General features: G+C 39.3%; 1 protein-coding gene across 3 annotated transcripts in view; it reads right to left on the bottom strand.

Moving 5' to 3' along the window:
- NRG1 (neuregulin 1) overlaps positions 1-13,521 on the bottom strand; it is a 452,794-nt gene that overhangs the window by 281,958 nt on the left and 157,315 nt on the right. For 2 of the 3 annotated variants that reach the window (XM_077172301.1, XM_077172306.1), the window contains exon 2: positions 4,213-4,287. The exons of the other annotated variant lie outside the window; for it this stretch is intronic. In XM_077172301.1, coding sequence (XP_077028416.1) covers positions 4,213-4,287 — 75 coding nt within the window. The remainder of the gene's footprint in view (positions 1-4,212; positions 4,288-13,521) is intronic. 3 annotated transcript variants of the gene reach the window in all.

Below are 13,521 nucleotides of genomic sequence, written 5' to 3' on the forward strand. Positions count from 1 at the left end.
AGTAATTTGAAATTGACAACTGTGATAAAATGAAATGTTTCCATAGAAAGCATGGGCAATTATTTCTTGCTAAAGCTAAAATCATGGGCAGGATGCTCCTCTGAAGACTTTCCATCTAATTTGTATTGTGACAGACATGATTAGGAGGTGGACAGAATCAAAGCATCACGGTGTATAAGTCAGAGCCCAGAAAGGATAAGAGTTTAACTCTTGTAATAGCACAATCAGATGGCAGCAGTGCTGTTGGCAATATAGATTAATTTTCCAAATTTTCCCTATGAAATCTGCCAGCAGAGTAAGCAGTCATTAGCAGACTGCAGAAACACCTTGGCATGTCTCAGAAAGGCAACTGTTTGGTTTTCAATGAAGCGCTAAAGAAAAAGCTTCTAAGGCTATATAGATAATAAAAAAAAAGGCAGAAAATATTATAAATGGAATTACAATCAATAATCTTGCTGATGTAATACTTATTCCCAAACCCACTAAAATAAAGAGCAGACACCCAAGCAGCCTCAGTGGGTTCTGAATACAGATTTTAAGATGAAAAATACAAAAGCCAAGAAACCCATAATGCAGCATGGCAGCCTGTTTCAGAAGGAAGATGTGGATAATGGCTAGTGTCCCAGAAAAATTCTGTTTTTCACATCTATGTCAGTTGGTATAAGAGTACATCTACTATTACCTTTTCCCACAGACCCTGCCTCAGGTAATATTTAAGAGCTTATTGTGCACAGCAGGAATTTATAATGACCTCTCTGTTTAAACTACTGTCACTACAGAAAAATAAATATTCCAAAAACCTCTTGGAGCTAAAAATTCTGCTGCCCATCAAAACCAAATGGGAGCCCAGGGTTTGAAAACACACAGTAAAAAAGTATTAGATGTGATATCACAAGTCATTACATTAATGCAACAGTACTTTCTTCCTACTGAATGAGTCCAGGACTTTATCACAAAGTCACATCAAAGTCACTGTCATTTAGCCTTAGGAGAATATCTACTTCTTTTCTAAACACTGGTGTAGACCTAACTGGATTGACAGCTTCAGGACCTGACCCATACAATTTAGCCACACAGCAGGAACAGTGCTGTCAGAGTGAGACGCCTCTAGCTCTGATCCCCAGGACATCTGTGAAAGAACAGTTTTGTCTTTCTGCCCTTTAAAAAATTCAGTCAGGGTCAGTCTTATGGGGAGGAAGATTTCTGTACCTGTTTGAGATTGTCAGCTCAATTTCTAGCTCTTTTTTCCTAAATTCTTAGCTGCTCTTTTATAGAGCAGATTTCACTTAAATTTAATGCCAAAAAATCACATCACATTCTTCTGTCAACTGCATGTTACCAGGAGACAACATTCATCTGGTGGTTTTGGAGGAGACACCTTAATTCCAAAGAAGAAGGACTTTTTTGCAGCTTAGGTACTAGACCAAGTATCAGGCTATATGGAGTTTAATTACACAGGACTTTGTTACTGCATTTACCACAGACAGTAGAATTAAAAAATGACACTGTTTGGAAGGCTATTCTGTAAGACATGTAGTCCAACCCCTACTCAAAGCATGGACTCCAGGTTCAATCAGCATGCTCTGAGCCTTTTATACTGAAGTTTTGAGAATCTCCAAGAATGCTCAGCCCCTTGTTCTAATCTCTTAGAGGGAAATTGTTATGGGTTTACATGGCTTGAACCCCTTCCTTTTTCTTGTCCTTTAGTCTGTCTACCTAGATAGACCATCTTTTCTTGTTTGTACAAGGCTTGTCATTCAAAGGAGAACTTCCTTAATAATAATAACAATAAAGTTCTAAAAACATTTTTAGGTGCTTTTATGAATCTTCATGAATTGCTTGACTACAATAATTTCAACACTAAACTGTGCAAATTCAGTGGAGACTAGGAGACTCAGGCTACAAACCAATGAATGGAGGTGAAGAAAAGAAAATTCATTGGCCAAGCATTTTTAAAAGCCTTGATCAATATCTCACCTGCTTGGTATTACTAGGCTGTTGCTTTCCTTGTCTGAATTTTACCCCCATACAGTGCAGTCTCAAACTGCTCTTACTAGAGAGGAGCCACAACAAACATTAACAAAATCAATCATTGTGCAAAGAAGAGCCTGAGATGTAATCACAGTCCATCTTGAAGTTTGATTAAGTGCTCTAACAAACTGAATAAGAAAAAAAGAGAGCCAAAAATAGAGTGCTGCTCTAGACAAGTACAGGATGGACTACTAGGTAAGCTAAAAGGAAGAGTAGGACAGTTTTCAGACTCTAAGTACCCAAGATCTGCTTTGAAACTAATTCTCTCCAAACTATGGGGCTATACTTGTCGGAGGCTCTTGTCTCTTTTTTTTTCCTTTTTTTCTTTTTCTTTTTTTCAACATAAAACCTGGTAGAAATGTAATCCCAGAGTTTTAGTTCATGTCCACTCATTAACTGCTAAAGGTATTCTATGACAAGTGAAGCATCAGCCTGAATTCTGTCCGTAGACAGCTTCCCATCTTTGGGAGATTTAAAAATTTTTTAAAATCACTTCCACCTGGTATAAATTCTAGCACAGATTCCTTAACTGTGTGCTGCAATTTAACAGTGAGTCTCCTGTTGATCTCAAGGCCCATGTCCATGTGCTTACTGACACACAGAACTGCTCACAGGCTTTATACAGCTGACAAACCATCTGGTTTGATGCACTGCCCAGGATATCAGCATTTCCAAACAATAACTTACAGAAGGGGCCATCGGACTGCAGGAACTGTGGGACATAAACAAATCGTGAGAAAACTATAAGGCAGGACAAACACAGTATGACTCAAGCATTTGAGATGAAAAAGTATGGTTTGAAGAAATTCTTTGCTTAAGAGTCAGAGGTCAGTGACACATTGGCCTGTGTTGTGAATTTTCCATTGATCACTGTGAAGCATAAAACCAGAATAAGCTAAAAATACAGAATACAGCATTATTTATGATAACATTATTAGTCACTTTTACAGATTGTGCGCAAGATCTTTACTAATCTATTCAAGTATATTCATAAAATCTGTATCTACATATATATATCAAAGATAGAATTTTTAGTAGAATCATGGAAAATGTTAGAACTCTGCTGAGGACAGTGCATCTAGAAAAAACAGTGCTAATCCCTTCACTGTACAGTAGGTTGTTACTGCTTTATACTACCTTTCCATGAATGAGTAGATACAGATTTTATAGTTCTAATAGTCTTGAACCAGTACTTTCTCAGTCCCTGAAAGAGGATGTAACTTATCCTACTCTCTTTGAAGTGCAGGGGTATTAGAGACGTCTTCCTTTTTTTGCCTTCTATTGTCCTCTGCATTTGCCATCACATTCTCTCAAATTTTGCAGCTGATAGAGTTGGCCACTTCTCCTTTAAATCACTATCTCCTTCCTCAGCTACCTTCTCTGTGGTGCTGGGCCAAAGCTTACTGGGACCAGGAAAATCACCAAGAGGAAAATATGGGAGAGTAGTACCTTCCAGGAACAGTGAAAAGCAAAGGTCATTTTGCACTTGCTCTGTATAACGAATATTTTTTCCCCTCCTTCAATTCCATTAGGAGTATCTTCACCCAACACACATATCAGGAGCATGGGCCACTGGGGACTGGGATCACAGGTGCACGATAACTTTTTGTACATGCATAATGAGAGAGAACTGTGCAATGTCTTGTGTTCCCCCTTGTAGGTGCTCCCACAGCGAATCAAATTGACAGCAGCCAAATTACCTCAAGGACCTCAAAACTGAAAGCAAGTTCTCTTCTCCTGTCTGAACACAGAAAAGTGCTCCTACACAAATCTGAGACCGGTAGCTCTTGTCTCTAACTGTGAAAATAACAATTCAATGAAGATCCTTGTCTGTGGCATGACTTCCAGCCTCTTCTCTAGTCAGACAAGGTTTCCTAAGCTTTCTTGGTGCACAGTTTCCTCTGAATAGCATCCAGCTCAAAAAATCTGTTCTGCTAGTAGAATTCCCTGGCACTGGCCCACAGATACCAAAATCCTTTATGTGTATTTCAGGAGAAGCTACATTTATCTACTGCTTTTCAGTAAGACATCAACAACTTGCATGCTACTCTAATCAGAGGGAGCTAGGGCTAACAAACCTACACTCTCCCTGTTCTGGAAGTGCTCTGCAGAGTTCTTGCAGCTTCTACAAGCACATAAACCAATGCTGCTTCAGAGTCCCCCAGTTGCAAATTGACTCACAGTTGGAACTGGTGTTGATGTCCGTCTGTGTTGGTGCCAGGCTGTACTGAATTGGCCCTTCAGACGTGGCCCTTCCTGACAGCAAACAGCAGAAGAGAAAGAAGGAAGGGGAGGGGAAAAGATGGGAGAAAAAGGGAATGTTTAGATAAATTCACTGAACAGATATGCAGACACCATCTCATGTTTTTTAACACAATCTCTTACTGTATATTCCTCCCCCCTCCAACACACACACCTTTTCATGCACACAAACACACATCCCAGCCAAAATCTGGGGGAAATGGTTGCCTTCATTTGCTTTGTCTGCTTGTCAGCCCACGGGAGATTCCTTTAACAGGGGTCATTAAAGAGGGTGGAAGACATGCAAGCTGCAGAATGGATGATGTTATTGCACCTAGTGTGTGTGACTTCACTGTCAGATCAGATCTTTGCAGATCAGACCCTTGCAGATCAGACTGTCAAGACTGAGTTTATCTTTGAGCATTTCTGTAAGGACAGATGCATATGATAAGACCTGGATGTCAAACATGAGCATGCCAGACCTGCTGTCCTGTTCATTAATAGACATTGGATGCAGTAGGAAAAAAAAAAAAGTATCTTTGCAGGATTTCTTGTTATGAATAACTTTACCCTCAGAAAAGTGCAGTTCAAATCCTTTCTCGCGTTTAGGTCAGCTAGGGCTGTGTAATTAACCTGACATGTGTCTCCTTTGCAGATTGCATTTGTGAATTTGCTAAGGAGGGAATAGTCCCTGTCACAGAAGGTGCAAAGGTACAGGCATCAGACAGCTCTGATGTTCTTTATTCCAGATGTGCAGCTCTGTAAGTGAGGTACCAGAGGTGGACTGAGAAACCTCTCCATTTGAAAGCATTTGAGTCCACATATTTTGACATTTGAAGTATTGCTCACTACATTTTCAATCTACTTCTCCACTTTTTGGTTCTTACTGTCTTCTCTGAGGCATTGATGTAGGACCACTGGGTATCTATGTGCTATATTGTGAGCAACTCAAGGAATTGGAAAGGGTCATGGTGTTTTTAACAAATAAAGTTTCTGTGCTGCTGCTGCAGTACAGTGAAACCATGAGCACCAATGGGAATTGCCATGTAACAGTAGAAGATTTTATCAGTGAGGAAGAAAGGAGCTTGGCATCTGTTCTTCAGCCCGACTACTATGGCAACAGTAAGGGAATCTGAATGCCATGCTATAAATAAGCACTTTCCTTACTGAGTTCTAATCTCCCTGCCCGATTAGTTCTTACAGAATCTGACTGGGTCATATACTTCATTACTACTTAGTAATGAAGATGGATGACAAAGGTGAGAGTAGGTTTAGATTAGATATTAGGAAGTATTTCTGTACTTTAATAGAGGCGAGACACCGGAAGATTGCATAGAGAAGTTGTGCATCCCCCATTCCTGGAAGTATTTAAGGCCAGGCTTGATGGGATCCTGACCAAGCTGGTCTAGTGGAAGGTGTCCCTGTTTATGGCAGGGGAGTTGGATTTTAATGATTTTTGTGTTCCCTTCCAACCCGAAAGATTCTTTGATTCTATGTAACAGCATTCACATTAGTTATGGGATTTTTCAGAAAGGACATATAACATTAAGCTTCATTTGAGAAAGCTTTAGAATGCATACATAAGCATTACAAACACTCATTATACTAATTGAAGAGCAATTAATGCTAAGTGGTTGCTGACAGACTTACACCCGTTTATACAAATGCAGAGAAATAGTACTGAAGTAATTTGTGTCTTAAAAATCAAAAGACTGAGGAGGAATTTCACTTTTATAATGTCTACCCTGCAGCAGAATCAGCTAAAGCAAGATATAGAGCAACTTCACCAAATAATTCTGATGTGTTATAAAGTTTTAATTCACTATTCTTGAGCTACTTTGACTGAAGATCTCAGTCACTTTGGAGCTTTTGTATACTTATTAGTATGCTGCTTTTTATTTATATGTCTGCCTGCAAAAACTTTTAACTAAAAATCACCAATATTACAAATGCATCCAACTCTTCAGATTTGCTAAAAGAATAACCAAAAAAAAAGGAATTTGGTCATGAGCTCTTGTTTGCTTGCTGTTTTACATGTGACAAGAGCCCACATTCTCTCAACAAGAGAGAAGTGAGGTGATGAAACACTGGCCTATTGTTTTTTTGAAGATCACATTTTATTCAGAAGTACTCTTTATTCAGTGCTATTTTCCTTGCTTTTCCAAAACAGCGTTCTCAAATGTATTAAAAAACAGCATGCTACCTACCCAGGCTTCATTTGTTCCACATTTTTCTAAGAAACCGCTTCTAAGGTCTTATTGTTTATAAAGTTTTTCTCAGAACTTGCCCACCTCTATTCCAAGCCCTTTTGATCTCCAGCAACTGTTTGGGCTGTTCATAACTTTTTTTAGCACAATAGCTTTGATTCCTCTAATTGCATATTACTTAACACTCATCCTTCGCAGATTGTTTACCCTCCGCTTTTCTTGCCTTTGCTTCCTTACAAAGGTATTTTAACTGTTCAACATTTTTCAATGACTCACTACTTCTCTAATGAAGTCTTTATTTCTTGAAACATTTTTTGCCCGTTGAAACTGAAATGTCTCAAATAAAAAGCTTGTAGAAGCCTCACTGCCCAAATACTGGGATAACACATTTTGCCACCATATCTTTCTGTGAGTCTCTTGAAGGTTTGCATCTTCAAAGCAAGAAATAAGAAACCAAAAGTGGGTTTTTTTTTAAAGGTATAAGAACATACCATACCATATCATTTCAGTGCTACTGAAAAATGCTTATTACCAGTCCTTTGTCAACACTCCTCTTTTGACTTTGCTTTTTCCTTTCTTTATGGAAACTGTGAATTATTTCAGAAGTCCTGAAGCAAAATATTGACATACTGAAATATGTTCATATGCCTACAAAAACACTTTCAATTAAAACTGCATTTATAATTTCTTAGTACACTTATTTACAGCTTAGCTTCGCTATATAAATGAAAAGTAGAGAACCACTGATCTAGAGAAACAATGAAAAGCTCAGACAAAAAGAACAACAGCTTTTTAAATTGTGCATTAAAGCCTGAAAACTTGATCCCTTCCTGCTCAGAATCCAAACTCCTAAAGCCATTCAACTTATATTTCTTTATGCAAGGTAATGATTTTTAAGGCAGGTTTAAGAGGAGAAGGTTATCAGGGACCTACTACTCTCTTCATCAACCACATGGGAGGGAAAAGATGGAGACAGACTCTTCTCAGAGATGCACAAAGAAAGAGTGAGAGCCATCAGGTACAAGGTGCAACACAGGACACTAATGTGAGAACTTAGGAATTTTTTTTTCCCCCAAAGAGGAAGATTGCCGCTATAACAAAGTCTTAGGGATGTCATGGATACTCCATTTTTGGAGCTATCTAAAAAAACAGCTGGTCACTGTGTAGAGCACTAGCTGGACTAGTATTGAGGGTGGGGAGGCAGATTCAACCTCCACAGGTCCTTCCAACCTGCATAGTTTTGTGAGTTGTGACAGAGGTATTTAGAAATACTAAATATCAGTATTTACCTGCCACACATTTGAGAGAATAGCCACTGACAGGTGCTATGGTGCCTTCAAGAGAGATACTTTCCACCAGCTAAAAAACAGCAAATTTGGTTATCTGTTACATTTTCTGCCTGGTTTCACATGAAGTGCTCCGTATAATTCAACCAGAGATAGCTGGAGTGAACAGTGCAAAATACAAGATAGAATCACAGGGAAATCAAAGCAGCAAAAAAGATGCTGTGTTGGCACAGATATAAAAGTCAAGATAAAGGATATATAGAGAAATTGCAGTCCCTAAAATATCTTTCAGTGAATAGCCTTCTGCTCAAGAAATGAAACAGGAGTTACTACTTCAGTTTTTAGAAGATGGAAATGTACTTTACACAGTGCTATATGAGTATAAATCTGGCCCCTGAAAAAACTAGCAGATTACTGGGCATCCTGGAAATATACATCCAGCAGAAGCAAGCTTCCTCAGTGCTCTTTGACAATAAGCCAGAATTCAGTGTTTCACCTTCAGCCTCCCAAATTCACACCATGGCCAAGAGAGAACAGCCAGGACAAGGAGTTCCCTCCAGAACAGAAGCAAAGCCCTGTTGGAAACAAACACCATCTGCTGATTTCTTACAAATTCCTTATCCACCACCAAGTGGCCCATCTATCACATTCATGCCTCTTCAGTGTAGAGACAAGGATACTTTGTGGGACAGTGCCAAATGCTTTGAATAGATCAAGGTAGATGGCATCAGTCACTCTTTTCTGATGCACTGCTTCTGTAACCCCACCATGGAAGGCCACCACATTTCTTAGTCATCATTTGTCTTTAGTGAAGACACTTTTTCTGTCATCAGTCACATTCTTATTTTCTATATGTTTTAGCATAGTTTCTAGGGGGATCTGCTCCATAATCTTGCAAGATACAAAGCCAAGAATGACCAGCCTGTAGTTCCACAGGTCTTCCTTTATTCTCTTTTAAAAGATGGGTGTTATATTTCCCACTTTCATTCAGCAGGAACTACACCAAATTGCCACAACTTCTCAAATATGATAGTGGCTTAGCCACATTCTCCCACAGTTCCCTTTGGATTCATGGATGCATCTCATTAGAACCAGTTGACTTATGCACCTTTAGGTTCTTAGCATCTCACCCTTTTCCATGATCCAGTTAATCACACCTTTTGTTTCCTTCTGGAGAGGTCCATGTTTTTTCCTAGTCTTCCTTTAATCACTGATGTATGTATGAAAGCTTTTCTTATTTCCCTCAACATCCTTGAACAGCTTTAATTTAATCAGGTCTTTAGCTTTCCTAACCTGATCCCTGGCTGCTCAGACAATATCTCTGCATCCCTCCCAAGATACTGTCCTTGCTTCTACCCTCTGTGTGCTTCCTTTTTGTGTCTGAGCTAGTCCAGAAACTCCTCACTCATCTGCATAGGTCTCCTGCTGTTCCTTCCTCCTGCCTTACTTCCTCCTTACAGGGGTGCATCATTCCTGAGCTTGGAGAAGGTGATCCTCGAATATCAACCAGCTTTCTACAGCCTCTCATCCCTTCAGGGAGTTACCCCATGGTACTCAACTAAGCAAATCCCTGAGGAGGCCAAAGTGTGCTCCTCTGAAATCCAGAGTAGTGAACTTGCTATGTGGCTTCCTCACTACCCTGAGGATCTGAAACTCCACATTTTATGGTCACTGCAGCCCAGGCTGCCCGTGGGCTTTACATCCCCTCCCCTACTCCTTGTTGGTGAGAACAAAATCCAGCATAGCACCTTTCTTTGTATCTCTTGGAGAAGAAGGGTATCATCAAGGCATTCCAGGAACTTCCTGGACTGCTTATGCTCTTCTGTGTTGTCCCTCAAAAAGATATTGACATGGCTGAAGCCCCCATGGGGACCAGGGCCTGTGAACAGAAAGCTGCTTCGATTTGTCCACAGTGTGACTTATCCAGGAAGTCTTCCCAGTTGGGTGGCCTGTAGCAGACCCCCAGTATAATGTCATCTATCACATCCTGCAGGGAGCTGCAGTCAGAAACCAATGCACCAAGTCACAGAAACTCTGCTGTTCCAGCTTTTCTTATGAGAAGTCTCCAAAGCAGAGAGGATTTTGTGTGTTTCTGTTCTTTGTAGGTGGGCAGAACATTGTTGTGTTCATCTTGAAAATTAGAAAAAAAAGGATTGTCAAAAAAGTGGAATGGGATCAGGTTCTTATTTCACTTAAGGAACCACTGAGATAGATAGTTCCTGGTATTTGTCAGCCAGAGCTCAAAAAGAGTTATTTGGTGACACTAGCCAGCCTAATCCTTACATACTTTTTCTTTGGAGTTCATGTGTAGTGAGGCTGTATGTGTGAAAGACTTCAAGGTGAACCAAAACTAAAGTATTCCCTGCAAGAGTTTTTTTCCTCTGGAGTATGAACTCAAAACAGGCAGAAACTCTAATGCCTGTGACATGTCTCTGATCCATCTTTACAAAGAGGTGTGAATTCCAGAAAATGCCACCCCTTCAGATTAAAGAAAATAAAGCAGCTGAGGAACTATATGATGTCTAAGAAAAGATAAGCAGCAAAGGGAAATGAGCAGAGATAATTTTTTAGTCAAATAATAAAATGCTGACAGGTTTCTAAGCACATATCTCTGGCTCAGGAGTCCCACAGCCACTACTTTACAAAAATTCATGTAATGATTATGAAGCAACATTAAGTCCTTGTTCTATTCTTTATTTTGTTGTACAGGACACTTGGCTTAGTGAACACTGGTTTCATCTGTTATGGCAGTTTCTGTGTGATTCCATAAGGCTTATGGATGTGATGATGTTTAGGATCAGGGCAATTACACTTAGTAATTTCAAAGAAGAAAAAGAAGTATATGAAATGGAAGTTAATTGACAGACACCTGTTTTGGCATGAGTATTCATCTGCAGAGACTGAGGCTTCAAGATATCCTGCTGATAATCACATCTTATCTTTGTTCTTACTTGAGGAATGGACACAAAGAGCGATGTGCAATCACCAGGGGCTGTGAGAGAAGAAGACAGAATCTCTCAGCTGTCTGGAGAGATAGGAGTCAAGAAGCAGGGAGAAGCTTGCAGGAAGCTAAAGACTAACCCCGATTTATTGACATAGCCTTGTTTGGTTCATGGCTGTGTGACAGAAAAATGAAACGGATTTCTAGAGTCATGAAAAAAAGTCATGCAAAAACAGTCACTGTGGCTTTGTTTAGCAACAAAAGGGTCAGCCTAGGGAATATTAATCAAACAGCAGCAAAGAACGGTTACACAGTGGCTACTGTAGGTAAGAAAAATAATTAACTTGAATGCTCTTACCAAAACATTATTATAATTCTAGGACGGTTGAGTACAGTTTTTCAAAGTAACTAGTGACTGCACTGACTTTTGTTGTGGGAGACAGCCTGGGTTATTTAGAGCTAGTTTGCACAGAGTGCTGAGTCCACGCACTCTGAAGACTCACCCACACTCTTTTAAAATCTTTCTAAAAGCGTGCTTGAAAACAGAGAAACCTGAACTCATAGCCCACTTGAAAAAGTGGCTTAGACATCCTTCAAGTCTTGCTTTTCTATAGCTTCCTACATTCCGACCACCATCTGTGCATTCAAAACAGCTACTGTCTGTCCTCAAAAAACCCCCACCAGCTATGCCCTCATCATTCCCCTGCCACTTCTCTCCATACCCATCTTCCACTGCACAGAAGCAATTACAGTTACTTCTGTTCATGTCCCTTCTCCTTGAGCAATCATGTACATCCCCACTACAAAGCAACCTTCCTCCAGCAATGTTGAATACAGTGGGCTGAAGCATAAGACAAATTTCTTACCAAGTGCCCCACTCTGAAAACAGACAAGAGTCTTTGTGAAGAAGAGTAGTGGTTGGGTTATACTTACATGGTCCAAGCAAAACAACACTGTGGGTCATTCTCCCCCTGTAACCACTGGAGAAAACAATCAGTGTTCTTCTGTGTTTAGCATGCAAACACCTTTCCTACAGTGAAATTTCTCAAATGTTTAATGAAAAACTTTGCTTTCAAATCACTTTTTAAGCTTTAACAACAAAACTAAAATCTAATATGTTCTCTGGATGTTCTTACACACATCCATATTGCAAATGAATCCCAGCTTTCCCATAAGAACGATGTTTATGTGGCTGCATTTGTTATAGTAATGTATCAGGCAGAAATTAAGAATTTGAAGTTATAAAACTAATTGGAAATGTACACTTGAACAGGATGATTTCTACATTACTACATTTTTACATTACTATTTTTCTATCTGTCCATTTCAACACTACATACAGTTACCAAAATCTGCAAGACCAACTACATTCTGCCCATACTTTTTCCTAATCCTTTTCCACTTTCATGTGCCTCAAACAATTTACCTGCTGTGTTTACTTGCTCATATAATGAATAAAGTTATTATCATTCAGTACAAATAACAAAAATTGAACTAATTTCAGTCTCTAAATTATTTAAAGACCAGATAAAACAAAGGAACATATTCTAGCTCAATTGTTTCCTACATTGTCAAATTAGGTTTCAAAAAACTGAGAAAAAGGTCCTGTTTTTATGGACAGGGTATTGAAAACCAATATCAAGTTAGATATTTTTATAAAAAGTGCTTTTTGCAAGATTTTTCTCATTTTGATTACAAACTAGTGCTAAACTCTTCATGCCTTATGGTTGAAAACTATCTTAGAACAGCTGTGCAGCTTGGGAAGGTCAGCTGGGCATTTTAAGTACCAACATGTAGGATTCAATACTATTTCAATACTATTTCAATTCTATCTGCAGTCTGGACAACCTAAAGTACAACATAAAGTGAGGCAAAAGTGTCAGGAACACAAGATAACTCCAGTGACGTGCATTTTTCTCCATTGTTATCATGGATTACATGCTGCTGAGTTTTGGGAAACTTTTCTTTGCCTGGCTAAAATCTGGTCAGAGCTCAAAGCAGTACCTGCACAGGTAGCAGGCAGCACTACTCATTTTGGTGGATGCATTTCCAGCCCATTTTTATACAGCTTCTTAGCTTATGAAGAGGAGCTGAGCCGCTACTAAAATGAGAAAAAAAGGAAAGCTGAAAGACCCAATTTTTGTTAGTGTGTCATCACTGTTGAACTCCAATTACTCACTTCAGAACAACAGGCAGCTAAAAACTAAATCAGCTGTTATCAAACTGGGACATAATCAAAGTCAATACACTAAATATAGCACCCATCCTGATGGCTTGTGTAGCTCCATAAACTCTTCCTACTGCAGAAGCAGGTAAATATGTGAGGCTTGTAGATGTTCCTCAGAAGCCCCTACACATGGGACTATTTTTAAAGGCCTTTAGACTAGTCAGAGTGTTTAACATTGCTGGATATGCAAGAATGAAGCATGGATTAGAACTGACAGTCAGACTTAGAGTTTTTAATCAGAATTAGTATTATAAAAATAGCCCAGAAATCCATAAGAGAAGGATTATGGCATTTCAAATAACCTGAGATACTCCCTATGATGTAGTAAGTGTCATTCATTCTCTTTTCACCTATACCAAAGCTGAGCTAGTTTGAGCATGCCAAGATTATTCACATTTTGCTGTGATATGTAATAACTCCTATCAGATGAAGTGTTCATAGTACACAAATGTCAATTAATTAAGTTCCAGAACTATCTGAGAGATAAGAAAGAAGGTGTCAGTATACCAGTTATCTCAAAGACCAAAAGCTTTAAGGCAACTGATGTTTGGGATGAGAACAGCACAGCCCACGATTTCCTCTTCTTAT

The sequence above is a fragment of the Agelaius phoeniceus genome, chromosome Z, assembly GCF_051311805.1.
Source record: "Agelaius phoeniceus isolate bAgePho1 chromosome Z, bAgePho1.hap1, whole genome shotgun sequence".
NCBI classification, from domain to species: Eukaryota; Metazoa; Chordata; class Aves; order Passeriformes; family Icteridae; genus Agelaius; species Agelaius phoeniceus.